The following is a 27,542-nucleotide window of genomic DNA, read 5'->3' as shown; positions in this document are numbered from 1 at the left end:
GTTCAACATAGCCAGCCATTGTTTGTGCTAGCTCGACCAAACCTGAGACCACAGTGCAGGATAATGATTATCATCTGTCTCTGTCAAGGACATTTAAAATCCACAAATAACAAAAATAATTATATTTGATCATTAAAAATATCTTTTCAATTAAAGAAGCATGAGCACACTGGTGGATTACAGAAACATGAAAACTCGTTAACAGTAAAGTTAATTTAGGCGTAAACAAAGAGGCAAACATACTTAAGTAGAAGGACTGATGTTTGTGTTAAAATACCCTCTTAAAGCTGAAATAATGATTCAACTTTCTCCAAAAGTTGATTCTGTTCATCTGGACGTAGCGTTTTGTGGGAGAAATGTTTCATCATCATCCAGGTGACTCCTTCAGTCTCAGCTGACTGCAGGTTTCAATCTTATAAACAGGACATTTGCATAATGACTGAAACCAGCCCACTGAAGGAACAATGGGCTGTGAGGTCAGTTCCTTGATCATTAATATGAAAATTCTCATGACTACTGATCAATGTCCATGAGTCCCATTCACAGAGAGTTGGGGAATGGCTGATATCACAGCATTGTAAGATGGTGACAGATGTACCCTTAGGCCCCCTCCTCGATTCAGAGATGGTCTTTCCTTTTTCACGTAAATGGCCTCCTTGACTCCGCCCTCAAACCAGCGTTCCTCCCTGTCTAGGATGTGAACATCCTCATCATTGAAAGAGTGTCACTGGCCTGTAGGTGTAAATAGACTGCAGAGTCCTGGCCTGACGAGGTGGCTGGTCTGTGTTGAAGCAAGAGGTTGTTTGGTTTCCCCGATGTTCAAATCCTGACAATCCTTCTGCACTTAACAGCGTACACTATGTTACTCTGTTTGTGTCGGGGACCCGATCCTTGGGGTGGACCAGTTTTTAGCGCAGCGTGTTTTGGGGTTTAAAAGCCACAGAGACCCGGTGTTTAGAAAAAATGCGTGTCAACTGTTCCGATACTCCTGACACAAATGGGATCACTACAGGTAACTTAGGCAGCAGTTGTCCTTCTCTCCTGGATCGGCTGAAGCTTTCTTTAGGTGCCTTTCCAGCTTTGACAAAAGTCCTGCTGGGATAACCACATTTACGCTACGTCCAGATGAACAGATTCAACTTTTGGAGATTTACTTTCCTGGATGATTGAGAATGCATCAAGACGTTCCTCCTAAAGTGTTATTCAGTGTTGTGACAGTCAGCTGCTTCAGCTGCTGCTGGGATGGGCTGTGGCAAAGAGAACAGAGAAAATCAAAATCAGAGTTTTTCTCTGAATTAAAAGCAAGGAAACAACAATATGTTCTACATGGTGAAACTGATGGTTCATGGTGTTTGGGTCTGTTTTTCTGTATTTATGCAGATAAAGTGTAAACTCAGATGAATTATACAATCAAATGTTAAAGGAAAAAATCAGGATGAGTGTCTGTGAGCTGAGAAGGACGTGAAGCGAGCAGTTTATCCCAGAGCTGAAGCTGCTCTGTGTGCACAGATGAGCTCAGATTCCTGCTGTGATTGATCAACAGTCACAGAAATGTAGACTTGTAGTTATTACTGCAGTATGGTCACAGCAGATACTCATAAACATGTATTATGAGGATGGATGATCAAGTTTCTCACTCTCTCCTTTAAATCTCAGGTTTTTTCTTCTTCACAGTTTATCTGTTAATTTATTAATGAATAACACTGAAAGGGTTTCTGTTATATTTCCCCTTGAACATCACCTTATTAGAGCGGCATTAGGAAATAGCCCCCCTCCAAAGAATGAATAAATGAATGATGATAATAATAAAATGATTAAAAAGCAGAGCTCAGAGTGGTAGAATGGTCAAACAGGGATCCACGGGTGTTTCAACTGCATTTGGTGACGTGACTAAAGCAAATCTTTCAAATAATCCCACCATCAACGGGATGTTGTCTCCTTTACTACGGTTACTTTACTTGGTCACCGTGTGAATTTCTTTCAAATGAACCAAATTCTTTTATTTGTTGGTTGTTGCATATTTAACCTCTACAGTCAGGAAAGGAGGAGATGAGGCCTCAACAATGTTGGGTTGTAGCTGTGGTTCAGGTTAGAGTGAGTGTCCATGGAATAAATGTAAGTCAGTGAACTGGAAACATGACTGTGTTCAAACTTTTTTTCCTTTTTATAATGAGTCTAATCAAAGGTGTACAGAAGTATCTCCACTTTGACTTTTCTGTGTCACCATCAGAGCTTCTTCACAGTGTGGAGAAAGATCCAGAAGCAGAGCTGGACTGCAGACAGCCAGTCAGAGCAGCTGTGTACAAAGTAAGACTGAACATCTGTCTGCTGATGGACTCATTTCTGAAAACTGGACTTCTTCTGTTGTTCAGACATTGAAGAGCTTTCTTTCTCTTTAGTCTCATTTTTTTCTTTCTTTCAGCAGATGTTGGTCTGCAGGAGGTTTTAGATGAACATAAGATCAGTCTGAGGAGGAGATGTGAACGTGTGACTGAAGGAAGTGATGAAACAGGAAGTGATGAATCAGGAAGTACAACCTTCCTCAACAGGATCTACACTGAGCTCTACATCACAGAGGGACAGAGTGAAGAGGTTCATACCCAACATGAGGTGAGGCAGCTGGAGACAGCTTCCAAGATGGATGCCCTCCATGACGCTCCAATCAGGTGCCAGGACATCTTTAAAGCCTTACCTGACCAACAGACATCCATCAGAGTTGTTCTGACCAACGGCGTGGCTGGTGTTGGAAAAACCTTCTCAGTGCAGAAGTTCACTCTGGACTGGGCAGAGGGCTTGGAGAACCAACATGTCAGTGTGGTGGTTCTGCTTTCATTCAGGGAGCTGAACCTGATCAGAGATGAGCAGTACAGTCTTCTGGAGCTGCTCCATGTTTTCCATCCAACATTACAGAAGGTCACAGCAGAGAAGCTGGCTGTTTCTCAGCTTTTGTTCATCTTTGACGGCCTGGATGAAAGCAGACTTTCATTGGATTTCACCAACAGGAAGCTGCTGTCTGATGTCACACAGAAGTCATCAGTCAGCCAGCTGCTGACAAACCTCATCCAGGGGAATCTGCTTCCCTTGGCTCTCGTCTGGATAACTTCCCGACCTGCAGCAGCCAATCAGATCCCTCCTACATGTGTTGACAGGCTAACAGAAGTACGAGGCTTCACTGACACCCAGAAGGAGGAGTACTTCAGGAGGAGTTTCAGTTATGAAGAGCTGTCCAGCAGAATCATCTCCCACATGAAGAGATCCCGGAGCCTCCACATCATGTGTAGAATCCCAGTCTTCTGCTGGATCACTGCTACAGTTCTGGAGCACATGTTGACTACAGAGCAGAGAGGAGAGCTGCCCAAGACCCTGACTGACATGTACTCACACTTCCTGCTGATTCAGACAAAGAGGAAGAAGAACAAGTACCACGAGGGACATGAGACGAGTCCACAGGAGCTGACGGAGGCTGACAGGGAAGTTCTTCTGAAGCTGGGGAGGTTGGCGTTTGAACATCTGGAAAAAGGAAACATCATGTTCTACCAAGAAGACCTGGAGCAGTGTGGTCTGGATGTGACAGAGGCTTCGGTGTACTCTGGAGTTTGTACAGAGATCTTCAAAAGAGAGTGTGTGATCTTCCAGAAACCAGTCTACTGCTTTGTTCATCTGAGCATTCAGGAGTTTCTGGCTGCTGTCTACATGTTCCACTGTCACACCAACAGGAAGACAGAGGTGCTGAAGAACTTTTTGGGAAAAAAATACAACGAGTCCTCTTTGGATGATTTCCTTAAACGAGCCATGGAGAAATCCCTCCAGAGTAAAAATGGCCACCTGGACCTGTTTGTTCGCTTCCTTCATGGCCTCTGTATGGAGTCCAACCAGAGACTCTTAGTAGGTCTGCTGGGTCAGACAGAGATCAGTCCAGGAACCATCCAGAGAGTCATCAACAACCTGAAGGAGATGAACAGTGATGAAATCTCTCCTGACAGAAGCATCAACATCTTCCACTGTCTGATGGAGATGAACGACCTCTCATTATTTCAGGAGATCCCAGAGTTCCTGAAGTCAGAGAACAGATCAGAGAAGAAACTCTCTGAGATCCAGTGCTCAGCTCTGGCCTTCATGCTGCAGATGTCAGAGGAGGTTCTGGATGAGTTGGACCTGCAGGAGTACAAAACATCAGAGCGGGGACGACAGAGACTGATTCCAGCTGTGAAGAACTGCAGAACGGCTCGGTGAGTCCAGATGTGATCATTAACATCATTGATCAGTGTAGGTTAGTAGTTTAATTTTGAAAATAAAATCAGATTGTAACCACAAAGTGTTTGTGTCCGTACGCTGCAACCTTCCACACCATTCCTTTATTGTACAGACTCAGCAGCAGCTCAATGGATCCCAAATCCAAGAGTGGAGAACAGATTTAAAGTGTGTCACATCCTTGCAGTCACAGCTGTTTCCACCATGTTTCCACTGATATTAATCCTGTTCAATGACACGTTTCATATCAGTGAATATGTTCTTTAGGACGTCCACTGACATGTTTAAGTGTCCTGCTGGAAATCACTCAAATCATCCATGAAATCCATGAAAAATCCTTTTAGTGTGTAGTACCTCTACTCAGGACCAGTACACTTTCACTTCAAATAGAGACCCTAGACATCTTACTAGTTTCAGAAGGAGGTTTTGTTTTGGAGACTCACAAAAGGAGTTGGCTTGGAAGTGAATAACTGGGACCTTTATTGCCTCAGTACCATTTATATACATATACAACACAATAACCCAAATTGCACACTAATAGTGCATTTTAAAGGTGAATACATGTAAAACAAAACAAAATAAATACATTTAAATGGAAGATTTATACTGAACCGTATCAGAGCTCTTTGGAATGAATGAAACAGATTAAAGTGTTCCCGTTGTGAAGTTTGAATTGTCCAGTCTGAATTGTCCTTTAAAGTCGTTGAAACCCAAACAGGTGTACTGTAGGGCAGCGGTCCCCAACCCCCAGGCCTCGGACTGGTACCGGTCCGTGAGTCGTTTGGTACCAGGCCGCGAGAGTTGAGGTTCAGGTGTGAAATGTATAGTTTTCAGGGTTTTTATCGTTTTTCAGCGTTATTTTGTTATCGTTTTTATCATTTACTCGGTTTTTCTTGGTCTTTTCACTTGTGTTATGAATAAATTTTCTTTTTTTCGGTACCGGTACTAGTTTTATTTTGTTGTATTTATCCGCCACACCAGGCTGGTCCATGAAAATATTGTCGGGCATAAACCAGTCCATGGCGCAAAAAAGGTTGCGGACCGCTGCTGTAGGGGAATTGTCAGTGTGCAAACCCTATTATCTGGGTAGGAAAAGTAGTGCATATGGCTTATCTGAAATCCAGGGTTGCTTGAATCAGTTTCTCAGGCAAATCCCACAATCCGATCGCATGGCTGGCCACACCATTTCACGATCATCCAGGATCTCATTTGGGCTGTTCTCGCTGTCAGTGGTTCTCCAGAATCCTTCTAGTAGTTCAAAAAACCAATCTACACAAACAGTGCAGAACAATCAATTTCTTTTCCCATTTTGTCTTCTTAACATGAGCTCATTAACTTCTTTTCCAAATGTATTAATCACAAATGGCATTCCCTTTAGCTTTACCAAGTTACAAGAGTTACAGTAACTTGTTTGTACCAGTATCAACAATTTTATCAAAATTATATCACAACAAAGAATATCAGCAGCTTAAACAGTAATGTAAACAGTCATAGCAATGAAAGTGACATTCATCCTTAAGGCAAATGTAACTTAATTCAGTGCAAATACTATTAAAGTTGAAATATGCTGATATCTATTCAGACATAACCATTCTAATATAAACAGAGCTAGTGCTTCTACTTGAATACCTCCCCGATCGGAATATGGCTTCGGTGGGGTGGGGTGGCTAACAGCTATTAGCAGCTAGCATCGCATCTAGCATTGGCATCATTTAGCTCAAAGCATTCAGCACTATAACACACTGTAAAGAACAACAGGAGAAGTAAAACAACACGCCAGATTCTCATATCTCCCGATTGGTTTTTGTTCAAAGGTTTCTGAGCTGAATCGGCTAGTGAAATACATTATCTAACTTAACAGGTAGCTAACAAAAGCATGTGACTCACCGGGATTTCCAGACACAAATAACTTGACAGATGTTGTTCCCTATGTGGTCAGAGTTCGGGGCCTAATAAAAGAGTACCTTATTAGCATTTATACGTAAAACAATCTGGTCTCATTAACCGGGTTGCAATATTGCATACCAAGATACTTTTTCCATGCGCTCCGACACGTACTTGACCGCCATCAGAGGGAAGATCTCACAGGGAGAGACAGGTAATACTTCCTGCACACTAGACGCAAGGTCGTCAGAACACAAGACTGCATCACAGCACCCCCTTGTGACAATTACAGGCTATAGTCTTAGATTACAAAAAGGGATTTTGCAGCCCTGTATTTCACATGGGTTACAAGTGTTTCTAAATTCACCCTCTGTCCTCTCTCTCCATCCTCCTCACTGCTTCTTTCACTGATAATCACACAAACATCGTGTTCAGCTACAAAATAACACAATAATATCATCTGATGATCATTATTATAAGAGCAGGATCCATATTTGATATCAGAGTAACACACTGCTTGGTTATGTGCAGTCATCATCAGTGACTGTGGGTCAAACAGAAGCTTTCTGATTGGTTGCTGACCTTGGTCACCTGTCCACTCTCACCTGTTTGTGTTTGCTCTCTCTTTGCTGTCTCCATCCTCTCTCTCCTTTCTCTCCCTCTCTGTCTTTGTGCCGTCACTCAGGTCCAATGGAAACAGTGACATTTACAAACCAATCAAAGACAAACTGATCCATGTCAGGTTATAACAATATTCAAAGTGAATACAGGCTGCTGCTGGACACAGACAGGTGACATCATTTTGACTTGCTGTCACCTGGATCTGGACTCATAAACACTGAAGCCCTGAACAGGAATACAAATAGTTTTCTGCCAACTTGCGACACACCAGCAGATAATGGCTCAGAAAGCTAAAATGAGCCAATCATTTCTGTGTTTGGTTCCCCTGAAATCAGATCTGATATCAAAAGATCTGAGTTCATTCATCATTATTGTCCAGTGATGAGATTTCTACTCCGTTTGGTAACAGTCAGCAGGTTTTTCCTGCGTGTGGACGTGAACAGTCGTACCTGGCAGCAGGTAGCAAACAGAGATCATCTTTCCAGCTGGAACTCTTCACTGAGCTGAACTCATTCAAAATGTTCTGGAGTCAGATTCAAAACAGGAAACAGTTCAAATGTGTGTCTTCACTCTGACTCTGGATCAGACCTCAGTGACAGACTGTGGACATTATGGAAGCCTAAATGTGACACCATCTTCCTCCTTCATCTGCAGATTAAAGCCAAACAAAGATTCTCATTAAAAGTCTGCAGGTCTGAGAGAGACTCAATCATTGTGTCATGTCAAACACAGTAAGAGGAGCTGAAGCACAGATGTGAAGAGCAGATTCATCAGATTATGACCTCACTCTGTTTTGTCTTCATATACATTCAGTCTGTGTTTATAATGCAGAATTTCTTCTTTTTTAATAACACATTTTATATTTTCTATCATCACAGATTGACTCAGTGTGGACTCTCAGAGTCTCACTGTGAAGTTGTGGCTTCAGCTCTGAAGTCCAACCCCTCCCATCTGACAGAGCTGAACATGAGTTGGAACAACCTGCAGGATTCAGCAGTGAAGCTTCTGTGTGCTGGACTGGAGAGTCCAAACTGTCGACTGGAGACTCTGAGGTGAGTTCACTACTGTGGCTGTTGTTGTTTTTCCATATTTCAGGTCTTTGATTGATGTTTGAAACTTTCTTTAGTTCCTAAATGTTCAGGATGTGTCTGAAGACAAATGTGAAGAAGTTTGAGTGCTTTCAGAAATGTTGTGTCTTTCCAAACAACTGAACAACAGTTTTTCCTTTTGGCTCCAAATAGAAGTGACAGACATGAGCAGGGTTCATTTAAGGGCTGACAGAAGAGGTGGCCTCCCTCTCCTCTTCTTCTCCTCTTCCTCTTTCATTTGTAAAGCCACTTCTGCTGCTTTCATTCATTTGGAAGTCCTCTAGCTGAGTTTGGGAGAGACTAACAGCCTCGGTAGCAGAGGGGGGAAAGGCTGTAACACCACCACTTTACTCTGTTCTACCTGTCACATCATTTTATCAGGAAACAAATATGCTCATGTTTTTACTGTGTTTGTCTTGAAGATGTAAGAAGATCACATGGTGCTTTTTATTATTGTGTTGGTTTGTTTCCTGTCTCTTGGATGGAGCCCAGCTGTGCGTGGCCCCTGGGCCTGTGGTCAGAGTGTGTGCTGGATAATCCGGCCCAGGATGAGGCCAAACTGACATGGGATGAAATGTCTGTCACATAATTGAGCTTAGTGTAGTTTCATTTCTGCACAATTTTAAAACAACCAAAACTTTGTTCTGTCTTTTCTATGTTATACTGTAGACTTTCTTTGATACTGTGTCCAAAATGAGCAGCTTTTACTTTGAAGGTACCAGAGCTCTGGTCTCACAGCCAACTGCACATAGAGAAAAGTGTTGTTTGTCCAGGTCAGAAGATGACTTGTCGGAATGAAAATGAGCTTGCAGTTTATCTGCTTTAATAATGTGACTGGAAATAGGTGTTGGACTTCAAATATGTCCATTTCTTTCACACTTCACCTTTAAAAGTGAAGCCTTGTGGTTCCTGGAAGGAAAAACAAAACATTTTCAAGTCTTTTTCCTGTTTCTATGATAAATGTACAAGTTTAATGTGAAACATTCAGAGTTTTTTCTCTTGTTGTGTTTGTTTCATGCTATTTCTTGTTGGCTTCAGCTGTTTGGAGTTTCCATTTTCTAAACTTCTACATTATCAACCTTCTTCAGCTCTGAACAGATGATGAAACACTGAATGATTTAAAGCTCACATTTTGTCTAATAAACTTACATCTTTCATTCTTTATACAGATTGTGGAGCTGTGGTTTGTCAAAGATCAGCTGTGATTATCTGGCAGCAGCACTGAAGTCCAACCACTCCCATCTGAGAGAGCTTCACCTGAGTAACAACAACAACCTGCAGGATTCAGGAGTGAAGCATCTGTGTGGTTTTCTGGAGAGTCCAGGATGTGGACTTGAAACTCTGAGGTCAGTCAGCATGTTTTAGTTGTGCTGAGATGAATATGATGTGAAAGTTGTGCTGACACTAAACTGCAGACATCAGGCTGATATTATACTGATCCACACTGAGGATCTTCATGGTAAAGTCTGTTTTCTTCTTCTCTGGTTTAGTCCATTGACTGCAGCAGAACAATGTTCACATTTCAAACAGTTATACTCAACGTATGGCCCGCGGCCCACTTGCGGCCTGCCCACCTTTCCTGATTCAGAGAGAGGGGACCCTGATTAACTGTGTAGTGTTTTTCCTCACAGTTCTAAGTCTCAGACACAACAATGAATAATCCACAGCTGACTGTCTTTAGCAGGTCAAAGGTCACGGCACACAGCAGACAGTGGGAAATATTATAATTCTGTTCATTTATCAGCACATATCCATATGTATTGATCAGAGGTGTGATCATCACAGCAGAGGCCTTTGTGTCAAAGTCACTGAGGATCAAACAGAAACACATGAAGCAGATTTTCCTGTTCTGGCTTTTTATAGCAGATAACCTTCAAAACATTCTGCAGTCGATCAAAAACTGAAGCAAACCATGAATCAACATGTGAACATGACCTGATGCTGCTGAAGTGAAGCAAAGTTACAGAGGTTTGATTACAGACACAGCTGAGAGTTTGTAATCTGTCATCATTTTAAAAGGTTTAAATTTCTTAAGTATTGAACAGCAGAAATGAGGCTTTGTTTTCGGAGGCCGACAGCAGTGAACACAACAGCAGACTGGTGCGTAATAAGCAGTGAATAATACAGGAAAAAGATTTAAGAAGGTAAACTGTTCTTGAAGTACAGTGAGAGAGAGAGAGAGCTGTGCAGGAAGTAAACGTCAAAGTCAGAAAGAATTCATGACGATGTTCAACAAATGTAAACCGTACTTTGGATCTTCTTTTGCTGCTGGTTCAGTCAGTTTTGGTTGGAGACAGATGAAACCTGCAGCTTCAGCACCTGTGAGCTGTCCACTTTCAGACCCGACGGCATGTCCGTGTACGTGCCGTCGAGTGAACGATCCACGCTCTGTGTTTCCATCTTTGTGTGTTTAGCTGGTCTCATTTACTGTTTTATCTTTTTGGTTGTTGTTCAAATACTTTTGGGAGCTTTAACCTGAGATTCTGGCAAAATACATTTATATTAAAAATCAATTCAGGATTGAATGAATCAACATCGCTTTATTCAAATTAAAACCATTTAAATAGGAAAATCTATTGTTTTACACCCGCCTCTAATGCTGGGTAATGTAAGCTGGTCCATGTGCAGCTGGCTGTGAGGCTCAGGAAGCGTCTACAAAGTGCAAGATTGAAAGAACATCATCCATAAATATTGAGTAATAACTGGACTCTCATACAGCGAGACTCAAATGCCTTTAAACATTAGCTTATCCTGCTGATCCAAGTCCAACACTGAGTTTGTAAAAACATGTTTGTCAATCATTTTGTTTGGTTTCTGAGGAAAATGATTCAATAACTTGCTGCTAATACACAACATTTCATCATATTTCCTCATAACCCTCTTTTGTCTGACCATTTGATCCCATTTGAATTTGCAATAAAGGATCCACAGAGTTTGGTGACAATAATGACAGTAGATGTTTGTGTGAAAGTGCTGGAAGCAAATGAGTGTGTGATGATCTTTCAGTGTTGCACTTTGTAGACGCTCCCTGAGCACTGGTCTCACAGCCAGCTGCACATAGAGACCAGTGTTGTTAGTCTAGGTCAGAAGATGACTTGTTGGAATGAAAATGAGCTTGTAGTTTGTCTGCTTTAATAATGTGACTGGAAAAAGGTGTTGGACTTCAAATATGTCCATTTCTTTCACACTTCACCTTTAAAAGTGAAGCCTTATGGTTCTTGGAAGGAAAAACAACTTTTTCAAGTCTTTGTCCTGTTTTTATGATAAATGTATGACTTTAATGTGAAACGTTCAGAGTTTTTTCTCTTGTTGTGTTTGTTTGAAGCTGCTTCCACTTGGCTTCAGCTGTTTGGAGTTTCCATTTTCTAAACTTCTACATTCTGAACCTTCTTCAGCTCTGAACAGATGATGAAACACTGAATGATTTCAAGCTCACACTTTGTCTAATAAACTTGCATCTTTCATTCTTTATACAGATTGAGTGTTTGTGGTTTGTCAGAGATCAGCTGTGATTATCTGGCAGAAGCACTGAAGTCCAACCCCTCCCATCTGAGAGTGCTGCACCTGAGTAACAACAGCAACCTGCAGGATTCAGGAGTGAAGCATCTGTGTGGTTTCCTGGAGAGTCCAGGATGTGGACTTGAAACTCTGAGGTCAGTCAGCATGTTTTAGTTGTGCTGAGATGAATATGATGTGAAAGTTGTGCTGACACTAAACTGCAGACATCAGGCTGATATTATACTGATCCACACTGAGGATCTTCATGGTAAAGTCTGTTTTCTTCTTCTCTGGTTTAGTCCATTGACTGCAGCAGAACAATGTTCACATTTCAAACCTTCAAAGAAGAACAAAAATCCTCGAATGGATAATTCACTGTGAAACTCTCCAACTCTTCATTCCACCTTAAAGTCTGTCTGACACTGAAATCCAAAGCAAAATGTGCGTTTGCTTTAAAGACAGCAGTCCAACACAAACATACACACATCATTCAAAACACAGTCCAACATCCAAATCTCCTCCACTGCCAGCATGAATGATGGGAAAGAGAAGGAGGAACACTCTGACATTCAGGGTTAGAATGAGTTTCATAAAGCAGACTGTGAAGATCAAAGCTGCATTAGAAACCTTACATGAATGAATGAGTGGACAGAAGTGGACAGAGATCATCTGAAGCACTTCAAAGGATTTAAATCAGCACATTTCTCTTTATTCTTTATCAACTCTGTTAGTTTCTTTCAGTTTTCTGTGTAATGAATCTAACAGCAGGCTAATAAGATGCTGACCAATAGGTTTCTATTAAAGGTTGTAATTTGTATATGAAAAAGTGCTTTGGCTCAGCAGGGATCATCTTACAGGTAGAATACAGCTGCTGGATGGGATTAGCATGTCATAGCTATCTACCAAACTGCTAACTGGGTGATTTCAGGCCATCTACGGATCATTTTTGCTAACTGTTTATTCAGCTTAGGCTCACAGGGCTGCAGCCTGTGCCCTAGCTGTCATAGGGCAAGAGGCGTGGTCCACCTGCACAGGTGAGCAGTCCATCACAGGGCCAACAGAGAGAGACAGAGAAGCACTCTCTCACATCCACACCTACAGCCAATTTAGAAGCACCAATGAACCTAAGCAGCATTTCATTGGACTGTGGGAGAACATCCAACCTCCACAGAAAGGCCAACAAGCTTCAACCTACAACCTTCTTGCTTTAAGGCACTAGTGCTAACCACTTTTCCCCATTTCAGCCCAAATCCTGCATCTTCCTGTTTCTGACTCCGGGCCAGCTCCACTAACACTTTCTCATCAGACACTGCCACCTAGTGGAGGAAGTCTTAGTTCCATTTGAAGCTTTAGATTACAGTTAGTTCCTTTAAAAAGAGGTGGGGGTGGTGGGGCCACAGCAGCATCATCACTGAGTGCTAGGGATGGGTATTGTTCAGGTTTTATCCGATGACTGCCAATCCAGTACTTTTGAAACGGTGCCGGTGCTTAAGCGCCGCTTAAAGAATGGAGAACACAAACTTTGTCCAAAAAACTCTCATGTTTAGCTGTTTTCCACTTTTTCTTTGGTCATTTTAGCCTTTTTGGCCAGGGTGAAGGGAGTATCTGCCATCAAACAAGAAGACAGCTGCATGTAACTACGACGGTGTTTGCTAGTTCACCTTACATGCATTAATGTAACAACGTGGTTAGCCTACTCAACGTAAATTACACACAAACAACATTAAGCTACTCACGCAGAGAAGAACGGCTACTGCTGCCATTATCATCCGTCATCATTTCTGCTACGCTGGCAAGGCTAGGGGCCAGGACTCTCCTCTTCAGGTTCTTGGGGGATGTTGCTAACTCCGGGTCTGATAACAGGCACCACACCCGCAGTAGATGCACTCCGTCTTGCAGCAAACTATCAAATACGGTGCATTTCTCAGCTTTTAAAAAAACGCTATGCATCGCTCGGTGTTTCATCAGATTCGAGGTTTTACCTCCTTTGAACAGTATCACCTTAAAGCACTTGTTGCAGGCTGCTGAGTTTGCATCTTTTGCTGTGAAGTACAGCAAGACTTTTGACCACTTCGCCTTGGGCATTTTTAATCTGTAGCTCTGCTCTAAAAGAATGTACGTACCTGGGCCCACCTACTATCCTTGGAAACATAAAATGATTGGCTAGAATCTAAAGTGCATGACATCTCAGGAAAAAAAAGCACCAAAATGTGCGCTGCTTTTCAGTCTGGTTACTATTAAATTTCGTTCTTTGAATTCTTTTGGCGGCAAAGAAAGACTGGACCCAGGGTGGTCAAAGCTCAAAAAATGATCTTTATTTTACATTCCCGGGAACGGAGACCTGAACACACAAACACACACACTCAGGTCTGAAAGCAGCAGCAGCCAGCATGGTTATTTATATATTTCCGCAGCACGTCACACACTCTAAGTTTTGATCAAAACACTCTGCTTAGTTTCACTTTCTGTCTGCACCTCCAGTGCTCTGCAAAAGCATGCAGTTTCCTGTCAGTACTTTTGGCTCAGACTCTACTCAGAGCTGGCCCTCTCTTATTAAAATACATAAAACAATATAGTCAGACAATAAGCACTAAGAATATATATTTAAATCCCAACATCACTACCGTTTATGTCAGAACTGGTGCCATAATTGCACTGGATACCTGTACCCATATCTACCCATATCTACTGAGTGCCATAGGACACTTAACCTTTGTTTTATGCTGGGAACTTGCTGTTGTTCCAAGGAGGACTGGAAAATGTGTGAAAACCTCCCAGTCAGTTCCTCACAGCACACTTCAATCATTTCCCTCCTACAGCATCAGGACCTGGGCTTTTTCTCTCTTTGATCCCACTAAGAGGTTTACACACAAACACCTCATCAGTGGGACTCTCAGAGCTACCAGCCCTTTGCTACAATCACAAAGCTCTTCATTGAAATCAATTATATCAAAGCTGGAATCAAATGAGTCCAAGTCTTCTGCTGATTCAGCATCACATTCATCTTTGCTCCTTGTTCTGCATCCCCACTATGGACTTCATTCCTTTCCAAGCCAGCCTTGAGTGTCCTTTATTCAGCTCATCCTCTGCTTTACTTTTACACCTGATTTTAGCTGCTTTATCTCTCTTTCAACAAGTTTCTGTGCCTCAATCTTTTTCTTCTCTCCCTCATAACAAGACAGCTTCTTCTGCCTGAGAACATGTTGGAGTGATTTACTAATCCAGGGCTGCTTAGTGGGGAAAATACTTCCTGTTTCCTCAGTAATCCCCATTTTTCCCAGAAAGAAATGTAAGTAGAAATTGATGATCTAAGTGAGAACATGAGCCTTTAAAAAGTCCCAGTGGGTGCAGTCAAAGCAGTCCCAGTATAGAGTCTTTGGTCCAGACTGGAACAACTGTGTGCCCAGTTTGAGCTCTCTTCAGTCCTGTGACCTGACAGACCCAGAGGGGCCATCACATCACATTTAGAAGCTCCCCTAATGGAGCCACAACACGTCAAATACTTAGTCTGTCTTGTTGGACCAACTGGAAGAAATGATTCAAGGACTTAGTCACAGAACAGAGATTCAAATCTCCAAAATCCAACTGGCTGCATCAGGACATATAGTCTGAAACTCTGCACAGTTTCCTGTTTGAAGCTGCTTCCTGTTGGCTTCAGCTGTTTGGAGTTTCCATTTTCTAAACTTCTACATTCTGAACCTTGTTCAGCTCTGAACAGATGATGAAACACTGAATGATTTCAAGCTCACACTTTGTCTAATAAACTTACATCTTTCATTCTTTATACAGATTGAGGGGCTGTGGTTTGTCAGAGATCAGCTGTGATTATCTGGCAGCAGCACTGAAGTCCAACCCCTCCCATCTGAGAGAGCTGGAGCTGTACGGAAACAACCTGAAGGATCCAGATGTGAAGCAGCTGTCTGATATTCAGCAAAGTCCAGACTACAGACTGGAGACTCTGCTGTAAGTAGAGTGATGGAGTGAGTGGGTGGTGCTGTCAGCAGTATTGTACTAAACACAGTCGGTATGAAACAAAGATCCAGTGTTTCCTGTAAAGCTGCAGCTTCTCAGTGAAGCTGTGAGAGGAGAATGGTGACAGGCCTCAGGATTGGACACAAACACTTCCTATTTCTGACCTTTATGGTCACCATGGTAACGGCTGCTGTCAACTGCCAATCAGCTCTCTGAACAAAGCAGCACGCAGACCAATGACTGCATTCATTTCCAAGTTTAAAGCAGTGAAGAACACAGTCTGTAGGTGAGGAAGAATTTAGTGAGAGCAGATGTTTGGATGGAATTCCTCCATTTAACAGCTGGAACCGTCCATCTGGATTGTTGGGCTTGTTGTTGGGGTTCCTACAGAGCTCAGAGTGGACACACCAAGGTACTGTACTAGGACACCAAGCAAAGTCCTAGTACAGTCCCAGCACTGAAGTCCCTGCTGCTCTTTATACTGGATGTGCTGCATCACTGACTGACAGCTGATGAAGAGTCTCTGGAAACACTCGTTTATCTCCTCTGCTCTTCCTTCTTCTCTCTGCAGGTGGAAGGACTGGTGATGGTAAACAGGGCGGTGTGTGTGCTGAGAGAGGAGGAGCTGTGTCCTGATGATCCAGAGAGGTTGAAGCAGCAGCAGCTTGTGTGTAGAGACGCTCTGACTGGGCCATGTTACTGGGAGGTGGAGAGGAGAGCTTCATCCAGCAGTGACTGACAGAGGAATGAGAAGAAGTGCAGATGACTGTCAGTGCTGCAGAGTGAACTGCTCTGAGAACAGCTCCACTGTCAGACACAATGTAGAGTCCAGCATCATCCCTGTGTGTCCCTCTGGATCTGACAGAGGATCATCAGTGTATCTGGACTGCTCTGCTGCTGCTCTGTCCTTCTACAGTCTCTGCACAGTCTCTGTCTGACTCTGGCTTCAGACCCTCCTGGATCAAACTCACCTGGAAAGACTTTCAAACATCACTCAATAGATTTACAGAATACAGAATATATTTGATATATACTGTAGATGTAATGTAGAGTTGCAGTTTGTCACTTGTAAATACAGTCTGTGAGCAGCTATGAGCTGAAAGATCTTTCTAGAAACACAAAATGTTTTCACTCTTCTGTTGCTTTTTCATATATTTCCACAACATTAATATTGATCCCACCTGTCTCACCTGTTTCATGCTTTTATACAGGACACATGTGTTCTGAGTGCTGCTGTGGTTGCTGTGCTGCATGTCTTCATTTAGATAACAGAGACATCTAGTGGTTCAGAGGGAGAACTGCAGGAGGTGGAGCTGTGTTTTAGCATGGAAAACTTTTTATCTTTTAGGCACAATACAAATATGACAAGTATCAGTGTAAGATACAAAAGGTCAAATCAGTTAGCAGAGGGAACAGTGATCACACAGCAATGTAAGAATAGAAACATAACAGTGAATCTGGACATGTATACAGATGGAAGCAAACAAACAGGATGTAACACTACATTAAACCCACAAATGGGAAGAAAACAAACCCAAAGGAAAATATATTTGATCTCAGGAATCCAAATCAGATGCTTTAGAGCAGGGGTCGGCAACCCTGGGCACGCGTGTCACAGCTGGCACGTGAAGGGTTAACTGATGGCACGACCATAGCTGGACTGGCCATTGAGCATACCGATGGTGATTTTTCGTTTTTATGAGCCGATGATGTTTTGTAATTTATTTTTTTTGTAACGGTATAAACAGTGAAAGGTGGCGGATTGGCCGGATGCTGGTCGATGTGTAAAAATAAGTCAGTTTTTAGTGGTGGCTATGGCGGAGCTTCCACAGAGGCAGCAGGTGGATGAGAGAAGGTGAGTCAGGAGGAGCAGAGACCCGAGGCGGCCGCCAGTGTTGTGCCAAACTAGTGGTTTAAGGTCCACTTTAAAGGTGTTCTATGTTATATGTTGGTCAGGTTAATCAAAATGGAAACTGTTGAACGTTTCAGAAGTTTACACATTAGCCAACATGGTCCAGCACTAAACATCGTAAAGCCTTTAGTTTTTGGAGAGAGGATGCTGCCATCAAATTCAAAATGGGCTAATATTTTTCTTTAAATGTTACATTTTCTCACTTTATTTAAAATACTGGTTTATAGGATTTGCAAATGATTGCATTCTGTTCTTAATCATATTTAACACAGCGGATCAAATGTAGGGAAGTGGGTGTTATATTCAGATTGTGGGATAAATTTAGGAAATGTAAAACTTTTGATGTTAATGTTGTTTATTTGCAGGGTTTACAAATAAATGTGTTTACTGTTTGAAACTCATACTTGGCCTTCTACTCTTCATGGCTGCTTAACCAAGCTAACAGGGTGGACAGTCTGAGGAGCTGGGAAAGAAAAGCGTCTGAACTGCTTTAAATTTCTTGAAGACATTTTATCCAAGAAGTTTCTTCAGTTCTGAGAGCGACTGGTGGAGAATCCCAGGTTTAGGTCCCGTGTGAGTGTCCCCCTAAGAGGGTCATGGTCTCCCTATTGATCCTCTGCCTAATCACACGAGCCAAGGTGTGAAAACAGGTGTAGGTCACAATCAGCCAAGGGCTGTATCCGAATTCAGGGTCTGCAGCCTCAAAGGCCGCATTTTAAGGCCGCTTACGTCACAGCGACGCGACGAAGGCTGTCCTGATTCAAAGGCTGCTCGAAATGCGGCCTTCAAATGCGTCTTTCATTTCCCTGAATTTTAAGGATGTGGTGGTGTAGACTTCATGACCCAACATATCTCAGACTCCATAGCGCAGCGGTGGGTGTGGATAATTTTGCCGAAAAAAATGGCGGAAGACGGGGGGCCTAAGAGTAAACTTTTAAAGTAAGTACTGAATATTATGTCACTTATTTATGTGCAAATGTTTAATAATGAAGAACATTAAAACATTACTGTTGGCCACATGTCGGCAAAGTTATGTGACATTAGTGACGTTTGTACTTTCAGCGTTTGCTTGGTTTTAAAGCCTTTACTTTAAAATATACGCTGTTCAATAGTCGACCTTAATCTTACAGAGAATGTGATGATTTTGTGGATAATTAAAGTCAGTCATATATCCACAAACACAACAAGCTGAAAGTCAGTGATGCTGCTCGCTTTGCAGTCCTGAATATCATGGCACAAGCAGGATTCACTGCACTGTTAATGTTAGCTATGTTATATTGCTGCCTCTGTTCGGTGGTGTCGAGCCAAACGGACTTTAACGTGTGTTTGAACGAGCTGACGGTTCACTCGTTAAGCTGAAAGAAAGATGCTTTAATCACAGCAGTCACACATGTGTCCACTGTACCATCTGGGAACTCTTCTTGTTTAGCACACCCGTCATCTGCAGTGTTTTTGTCTAGAGGGACTTCTTCCTCTTTGTTTTTCAGTTTGCAGAGGACATGGAGCTCTTTTTAAAAGCATGTGCTGACAAGCAGGGACTACGGGTCAATGTGATGTTTGACATTTAATGGACAGATGAAGGCACTGGCTGTTTGTTTGTGTTTTTTATGTGTTGTTTGTTTTTCAGTGTACAGAATTCCAGTTAAACTTATTATAAAATGTTGTTCACTTGTTTCCATACTTATAGTAAAAAATTTAAGTGTAAATGTAACAGCATTGTTTATACTTGTAACGTCAGAGTAAAAAGCTTATTGTTGATATTAACATTAATGTATTACCCTGTAATCAATAATATTTTTATACATTTTACACATTAACCCTCTGATCTCTATCCTGGCCATTTGGGGCCACTTCACCTCTTCTTCTTCTTGTTTGACTGCTACACTGCAGTGGACCAAAAGAATGACGCAGGTTTGATCTTAAGGATCTAATAGTTGTGTGTTTGTGCGTGACATTGCAACGCAAACATGTATTTGCAAGATAGACTGGAATAAATTATGATGCATCAAATATTACACAGGCTGCAGTGAATTTTTGTTGATACAGGTTATTGAGCTTTGAGTTTCCCAGTCAAACTTAGCTTTGACACACATGCTAACACTTTTACTCTTGTACATTTCATAACAAGACACAATAGCCAAAATATTAACTCTCAAAAAAAATTCAAAGCTGCAGCTGCAGCACACACAGCAACAAACACTGTTAGTAAATGTGTCCTGGGGTTTCTGCAGGTGCAGAAAGTGCTGCTGCTGTAAGTAAGACTAACAGCTTCCAGATCACTTATATTTCTGGAAAGATGGCAAGAAGGGCATCACTGCTCATCTCTACAATCTCCCAGATCTTGGAATACAAGCCCCTGTCCCATGAAAACCACTTCACAGTAGTAGGAGTCCACTAAAACCTACAAATGAAGAGTGATCCTGGAAGAAATAGCGCGCACACTAGTGACCTCAACAATTGCAAGACAGCCTTGTCCCCGATGCTTATATGAAAAAAAATATGAAGATTTATGAAACCATTAGGACTTTATTACTGTTTTATCTGAAAAGCTACTGGTAATATATAACCTAACTGGGATTTAAAGTGTAAAAAACAGAATGTAGATAAAATTTTGGTTTTGATGAAAAGGACTGGAGCTAATTTAAAGTGTCGGTTTAAAGTCGGTAAAAGTAGATAAATGTTTTAATAAGTATACATTTTACAGCATTTTGTGAACATACACAAAAGTGTTCATTTTTGGCAACGGACAAGCTGAGAGAGAGTTTTATATTTTTTGCTGTCCTACAAAAATAATAGTGCACAATAATCAATGTTGATGTTAATCAATTAGATGCCCCAGACTCTACTATTAATAATACAGCGGTCCCTCGTTTATCGCTGGTGTTACGTTCTAAAAATAACCCGCGGAAGGTGAAATCTGCGAAGTAGCCAACTTTATTTTTTACAGTTATTGTAGCTGTTTTAAGACTGCAAAACCCCTCACTACATGCTTTATACACTTTCCTCAGACAGACACGAACATTTTCACACTTTTTTCTTTTGTTTAAACACTCTTAAAGTTCAAACCTTCGTAGAAACATAAGTCCATTATAAAATGAAACCGTGCAAAACGTTTTGTCGGCATTGTTGTGTTTGTCAGGGAGAAAACTTACAAGCATACAGTGCAGCACTTCAGGGTTACACTGCTAGCGATCGAAGATTTATATGAATTCGACAAACTAATCTCATTATGTACTGTACAGCAGCGGTCTCCAACCTTTTTTGCACCACGGTCCAGTTTAATGTCAGACAATATTTTCACGGACCGGCCTTTAAGGTGTCGCGGATAAATACAACAAAATAAAATGATACAGACAAAGACAAAAACTGTGGTATTTTGTAAATATAATAATAAACGTGAATTCACTGTGTGATTGTGTAACTTTATTAGCAGGGTCCTCCTGAAATGCACCAACAACACTGAAAGTAACATCCTCCTCTCTGCTTCTTGATGCTCTCTGGTCGCTATGGTAACGCGTAAATAGTTCTTTCAAAATAAGACACACGACTACAACACGGGAAAAAAGACCCAGGGAACCCAACTTCCCAGGGAACCACCCGGGACCAGGTGTTGGGGCCCGCTGCCATGCAGAAGACACGGCACTGGATTGATTAACAATGGTCTACAGCAATCAGAACGCACAAAACAATTTGCTGTTACAAATTTGCTCTACAGAGCATTTAATAATAAGAAGGATTATTAATAAAAATCTTTCTCTCCTGCTTTTGGTGGAGTGAAACAATAACTCCTGTCTCCAGAGGTCCGCAGGTCCACTGGCACCTGGTCCTAACTTCACCCATGTCTGCACCCTCACACATCCCACTGTGGAGGCCTCCTCGCCTGGACCAGTGGCTGCCCTTGTGAGACAGACTTTATGGTCACAAACAGCCCTAATCTGAGAATGAAGGCTCCTTTACATAGAAAGCAGTATGTGGTGTGATGACCGCTGCATTAGCTCAAAATATGTGATGCACTGGCTGCTGCACTCTACCTGTACTGGATCAGTTTTTGTAGCCAGTCCCAGTCTTTACATTTAATATGCAGCCACTCCCTGACAGCATGAATGTCACAGTGTGTTGAACCTTGACTGTGGCACATGTCAATGCTCCCTGGACATCGTGCTTAATAAAGGAGATTAAATGTGATGTGATTATGAGTTTTGCTCTTTTGAAGTTGAAACATTTATGTGTCAAAATGTTGGACTGTTCCTTTATCAGTGTGTAACAGTGTGTGTATGAGAGCCATGTAATGTCCATGTGTGCATGACTGTGCTGCTCTGACCCCCCTCCTCCTTTCAGGGTGGAGCCTGCTGGAGTCCGATGGTTGAGACCAGGTCTGAGGAAGTGTAAGTGTGTTTTTAATGGGATTCATGAAAACAAAGCAGCACACATTCAACCATCTTCATCATGTCAGGAGTCATCATCAAAGTGTCAATCAATGAACAGATGATGGATCAATAACTGCAGCTGGATTGTGTTTGTTCTCTCCATCAGATTCCTGTCAACTCACAATCGACACAAACACAGTGAACACAAAGCTCCAACTGTCTGACAACAACAGGAAGGTGACACGTGTGTGGGAGGTTCAGTCATATCCTGATCATCCAGACAGATTTGATGTTTATCCTCAGCTGCTGTGTAGAGATGGTCTGACTGGTCGCTGTTACTGGGAGGTCGAGTGGACGAGGAGGGCTTGGATATCAGTGAGTTACAGAGGAATCAGAAGGAAAGGAAGGAGTGTTGAGTGTGTGTTTGGTAGAAATGATCAGTCCTGGAGTCTTTTCTGCTCTTATCGTGGTTCCTCTGTGTGGCACAATAACAGAGAAACACCCATCTCCTCCTCCTCCTCCTCCTCCTCCTCTGTCACTAACAGAGCAGCAGTGTATGTGGACTGTCCTGCTGGCACTCTGTCCTTCTACAGAGTCTCCTCTGACTCTCTGATCCACCTCCACACCTTCAACACCACATTCACTGAACCTCTTTATCCTGGATTTGGGTTCCATCATCTGCAGAAGTCTGTAAGAAGATTTTTTCTTGGCCCTGAGTCAGTGACTCTGTGTAGTTAGTCTTACCTGTTAGAGAAACAGTTCAGTCTGTACATGTCTGTGTCTTTCACTCAGAAACACATGATGAGATTCATGGATTCAGTCAGTTGATGTTTTAAACTAAATGATTCACAAATTATTCTTCAACACAAGTTTGGTGAGCAGCAGGACTCATCCTGATTTTAGTTTTTGTGCATTATAATGATGAAATAACTTTGTCATGTCTGTGGTGGCCTTTGGAGAATTAAACCATCCTGTAGAAACTAGATATAAATGTCATATTTTCCAACATTGATATTTTTCTGTGTTTCAGACGACAATGAAAAGATAAAGAACAGTCTGTAAATCATAAGTTATCAATTCAAATGATTATTAAAGCCACAAGAGAAGCTTCCTGTTATTTGTTCCACTCACCTGGTCATGTGATCCAGCTGTGCAGCCAATCATAACTGACATCACTTTCTACTTTGATGTTTCCATGGTGAATGGACTGATTCTTGTTTAACACGTTCATACTCTGATGGATGCATCGGAGAGGGTTAGTGTCTTGCTCAAGGATACTTTGTGTGTCAGCTGGAGCAGTCAGGGATTGAACCACCAACCTTCTGATCATTAGATGCCTTGCTCTATCTCCTGAGCTACAGCCATCATCAAAGCTCTTTCTTAAATCCTCTCTGAGAGGAGCTCAAACACGAGGAAGAGACGAAAGTGAGGGAAGAGAGTGGACTCATTAGTAAAATGAAAAACAGCCAGCGTTGATGTTTAAGACAAGTGAGGTAACAGAAATACTATATATGGCAGCGGTCACCATGGCAACATCAGTGTCGGTTGCTACGTGTTGTATTGATCCTGATCTGTGAGCCTCATATCAGGATATGCTGTTGTTTGCTTGATCATTCCTCAGCTCGTCTGTGTGAAGCTGAGTGTAAAGAGGCTCCTGCTGTTAGAGAAACACTCTGATGATATATGATGTATGATATGTCTCTTCTATTTTTCTGTTATCATATTTTGATTTTGATTGTGATTGGTTTCATTAGTTTCTTCAGTGGCTGTAGTGTTTTAATGTTTAGATTGTCTTTTGTTCCATTTTGTAATTGTGTATAAAGTTTGATTTGAATGAAAGTTACACTCAAATGCTTTCAGTGTTGCTGTGTTGAGTGTTTGCATGTTTAATGTTTTTTATGGAAGACACAAAGACATGTGACTAAAGAAATCTGTACTAGAGTGACTTAAAAAAATAAATAAATAGTAGAAAACAAAACAGATGTTGAATTCTTTAGAGAATTTTCTAAAAATCTTTTTCTTTCTAAACAGAATCCAGAATATTGATCTTTGACATGGAAGCTGTTTCTACAGGATCCTGATGGACACTCAAAGGTTTAGAAAATGTTCTCTTTAGTTGTTTGCAGCAGAAAATCAACCGATGTGAACCAAAACAACAGAAATGCACAAGTGTGTGAGACTACAAATGATAGAATCAGAACTGCTGATTTCATTACTCTGAACTTTTAAAGGCAGGTTTTGTGTCTGAGAGCAGGACACTTGCTGTGTTCAGTGACTGTAAGTTCAGGCTACCCTTGATTTAGTTGCTAGATGTTTTTAAACTGTGTTTATTTTATAAGGCTCATTAAAAGCCATCTGAACTAGAGATGGACTGATCCGACGTTGCGTCAGTCCGATACTGACCTAAATTACTGGATCGTATATAAGTAATAAATAAAAAAAGATGTAATCCGATCTACTAAATATCACAAAAGCTCCTCACAAAAGTTGCGACATGGCGTAACCCAACACATGACCTTAGCACATAGGAGCAGTATGTGTCACGTGATAGAGCGGCTGTGGCGTGCGAGACCTGTCGGCGGTCTGGTGGAGCATTTGGAGCCTCGCGACGTGCTTCCAGACCGGCCGACGTGGTTTCTTACAGACTCATCTCAGACCAAGACTTTGAAGGCTCGCCGGCTGTAAATCGTCTGTAATGAGACGCTTTACATGTCTGAGCTGAAGTTTGTTATCAGTGTTTAAAAAGGCTGCATCTGTGATGGTTGGCATTAGATCAGTGCCTATGGAAGTGGCACCTTGCACATTTGGAAAAGAACCAAGACTGAATTATATACACAGGTTTTAGAGCAGCATGTGCTCCCATGGAGATGATGTCTTTTACATGTTTAAGGAGGATGTTGCTAAGCTGCACACAACAGCAGGGTTTTGTAGTGGAAGACCGCAAGTCCTGAACCGGCCTGTCTGTGGTCCAGGTATTTGTGACATCACGAGATGAAAAGCCACAGGACTGTTGAGCAGCTCTGTCCCTTATATCAAACAAAAATGGGACAACGATGCTCTCCCAAAAGTCCAGCACCTGGTCTCCTCAGTTCCCAGGTGTTTATGGACGGTTGTTGAAAGTAGAGGTGATGTTGGAAACATGGCCATGCTGCAAGGTTTTTGGGATGTTACTGCCACCAAATTCACAATGAGCTCATATGTTTTCTGTGTTGCATTATGAATAAAGTATGGGTTCATGAGATTTGCAAACCATTCAATTCAATTTTTATTTACATTTCACACAGTGTGTCAACATTTTGTCATAAAATAATATTAACAACAAGAAACAACGACAACAACAACAATAATAATAATCACAGTGCTCTATTAAATGTGGTGAAAATATGAACTCAGCCTGCGCGTGCTGTTCATGTCTCTGACGTAATCGCGTGAGAAAGGCGGTTTCCTGTCCTTTTTGGCCCTCGCTGCTCGCCGTATTTCCGCGCGGGTCTGCTGGATGAAGGAGGTAAAGTTTTTTGAACAGCATGTATAACTTTAACTGAGCTTCGTTAGTCTTTCTCAGCCTGCTGCAGTTACAGTTACAGCCGCGTATCTATTACAGTGAACCTGCCGTCAGCTGTATCACGTTAGCATTAGCTTGTGTTGATGCTAAGCTGCTATTAGCAGGTCCTCTTTAGCGCTAAGTTGTGTCCGGACGACTTTACAGTTTAGTTTCCTCCGATCACCAGATATTTGTGGATGGCCTCGTGTGTACGGAAGCTTTGTGGTGAAGCGCTTTGGCCTGTGGGAAATGTAGGAAACATCAGGACGAGCTGCGCACCGCAGTAAACCGCTTTGACAAATCAACCTTATTTTCACTCACTTCATTAATAAAAGTCTTGTCACTTGGAAAACTGCAGTTTTCACACATCTCGCCGTTAATGTCACCCAGCTAACGGTGTAGTTTCAAGAAACAATGCAGTGTTCCTGCCACGAACATCACGACGGAAGCCCTGCAGGGTAGATCTGCGCAGCGGCTCTGACGGAAACGCCACAGATAGTAGCTCATTCTCCTTCTTCCGGTTTCTCCTCTTAGTGTCTCCATAGCAACTCATCTGCCTCCTCTCACCTGGTCCCGAGGATCCAGGTCTGTCACCTGGTCTCAGGTTCACCCTGAGCTGGCCCTCCTCGTCCATTCCAGTCACTCTCAAAGACAAACTGAACATTTTCCACTACGACACATCCAGCTGGGTTTTAGTTTTTAATTTGAAGTCATTGTCACCATCTCCAAAACAGACACCAGAGCAGGTCTAACTCCTGTTGCATCCTTCACTCAGTGACCCTTAACAGCTGTATTCACCCACTCATCATGTAACACCACAGTTCCTCTCCTGGTTTCTCTGACGTGTCCAGTGTCTTGTGGGACACTTCATAAACACGCTGCTCTGTCTTGGGTGGTCGGCTTTGCCATTTCCAGATTGAGCATTGTTATATATCTGGGGGATTATTCTTGATTAATTATTTGAGCTGTCACGTACTACGTGGCTGTATCAGTGTGAGTGCAGCTCATCATGGTGTGTCGCACTAATTTAACAACAGTAGATGTATTTAGCCTGATGTCCTCTTTAGAGACCAACAGAGCAAACGCTGCTGATTTTATTTTTGTATTTTATAGTTTGAAAGTGACACTTGGGACACAATGAGTGTGCGTCCCAATGTATTGTGCTCCTTCAGACACAGATCCACACAGCATGTGTATATAAACCATGGAAGAAGCAGGAGCTTTCATTGTGACACACTGCTTAGCTTCACAGTGTGTGTGACACAGGTGGGTCACTTGGATTGGCAGAGGTGAGGCCTGGTAAAAAGCTACAGCTGTAAACTGTAACAGTGCTCATATAGGGGGCTGCTGGGGTTGTCTCACTTTTGGATGCAGCCTCCAGAGGCCGTTAGTGGAATTGCAGTTTTTGGCACTTCTGCACAGGTTTCAGTTTTCAGCCCTGGAGGTGCCGCCTGATATGAGGTGACACTTTTGTCTTTGTCCTCTCACCGTCTGTGAGAGATGAGGATCCACCATGTGAGTCCCTCCCTCTCCACCAGTCGGTCAGACGTCTGCTCGTCCTCCAGTCTGGTTCGGATAAAAGGGAGATTTTCCTTCCCGCTGTGGCCAAGGCCTTGCTCATTGGGGTTGACCGGTTGGTGGGATTTTCTCTGTACTTCGTGGTCTGTGCCTTCAAGTGACTGTTGTTGTGATTTGTTGACCTCTAATGGTGACCTCTAATTTCCTGCTTCTAAATCCAGACAGAGGCTGTTGTGCTCGGCCCTAAAACTCTTAGAAACAGCATCATCGTGGCTCCAGTGAAGCTGTGAGGAGTCTTTGAGCAGAATATATCATTCAGTGTGCACAAACAACCATGTAGGTCTGTGAACTAAGCTGAGAGTGACTCTAGCTGCACGATTGTGAGTCAGTGTTATCAGACAAGTGCCATGAAAAGCCTCAAAGCCTCCAGTTAACCTGAAACGCTGCAGCACGAGTACCAACAGGAAGTAGAAAGAGAGCATGTTTGTCACATATTAGCTCCTCTTCACTGACTCCCTGTTAAATCCAAGATTTAAAATCCTCCTTCTGACAGACGAGGTCTCGAATAATCAGCCTCTGTCGTCTCTTAAAAAGCTTGCAGTACAAAGTTATACTGATAGACCACTCCCTCCTCAGACTGCAGCCTTATTTGTTGTTGCTAGGTAGAATAGGAACCAGTGCCTTCAGCAGTGCCTTCAGCTGTCTCTCAGTGGCCCATCTCCTGTGGACCAGCTCCCAGCTTGGATTCATGAGACTCCCCATTTAGTGTTTGTGTTTTTTCTCTAAAGCTTATTGTTAGAACTGGATCAGGTGTCTCTGAGCGTATCCCAGTAACACTGCAGTAGGAGGGCTGCTGGGAGACTTCATCATCTATCACCATGTGTTCTCTT

The 27,542-nt window shown here is 42.3% G+C and overlaps 4 protein-coding genes across 4 annotated transcripts in view; all 4 read left to right on the top strand.

The window, feature by feature from the left end:
- Positions 1–27,542, top strand: part of LOC148105837 (NACHT, LRR and PYD domains-containing protein 12-like) — a 219,542-nt gene that overhangs the window by 31,275 nt on the left and 160,725 nt on the right. The gene's annotated exons all lie outside the window — the stretch shown is intronic.
- Positions 2,423–4,233, top strand: LOC148105843 (protein NLRC3-like). Its single transcript, XM_087838976.1, has one exon. It carries the CDS (start codon positions 2,638–2,640, stop codon positions 4,231–4,233), a length of 1,596 nt encoding a protein of 531 aa, XP_087695102.1. The 5' UTR covers positions 2,423–2,637.
- Positions 15,483–22,331, top strand: LOC148105842 (stonustoxin subunit beta-like). The gene is made up of 4 exons (XM_087830784.1): positions 15,483–15,494; positions 15,656–15,726; positions 21,565–21,611; positions 21,760–22,331. The coding sequence occupies exons 1-4, from the start codon at positions 15,483–15,485 to the stop codon at positions 22,329–22,331; spliced, it is 702 nt and encodes a 233-aa protein (XP_087686910.1).
- LOC148105841 (focadhesin-like) overlaps positions 25,013–27,542 on the top strand; it is a 32,272-nt gene continuing 29,742 nt past the window's right edge. Inside the window, exon 1 of the mRNA XM_087839049.1 lies at positions 25,013–25,098. The gene's annotated coding sequence lies outside the window, so the exon portion shown is untranslated. The remainder of the gene's footprint in view (positions 25,099–27,542) is intronic.

This window comes from Neolamprologus brichardi, chromosome 3, assembly GCF_056152115.1.
Source record: "Neolamprologus brichardi isolate AB-2024 chromosome 3, ASM5615211v1, whole genome shotgun sequence".
NCBI lineage: Eukaryota > Metazoa > Chordata > Actinopteri > Cichliformes > Cichlidae > Neolamprologus > Neolamprologus brichardi.
The sequence above is the reverse complement of the archived record's forward strand: the minus strand, read 5'-3'. Positions and strand labels throughout refer to the sequence as shown.

What these genes read in the sequence shown, in the direction of transcription:
- LOC148105843 (XM_087838976.1), top strand. Translation starts at nt 2,638, where the DNA reads ATGGATGCCCTCCATGACGCTCCAATCAGGTGCCAGGACATCTTTAAA.
- LOC148105842 (XM_087830784.1), top strand. An exon ending in CTCAGAGTGGACACACCAAG is followed by an intron (nt 15,727 to 21,564) that starts GTACTGTACTAG and finishes TCCTCCTTTCAG; the next exon opens with GGTGGAGCCTGCTGGAGTCC. An exon ending in GAGACCAGGTCTGAGGAAGT is followed by an intron (nt 21,612 to 21,759) that starts GTAAGTGTGTTT and finishes TCTCTCCATCAG; the next exon opens with ATTCCTGTCAACTCACAATC.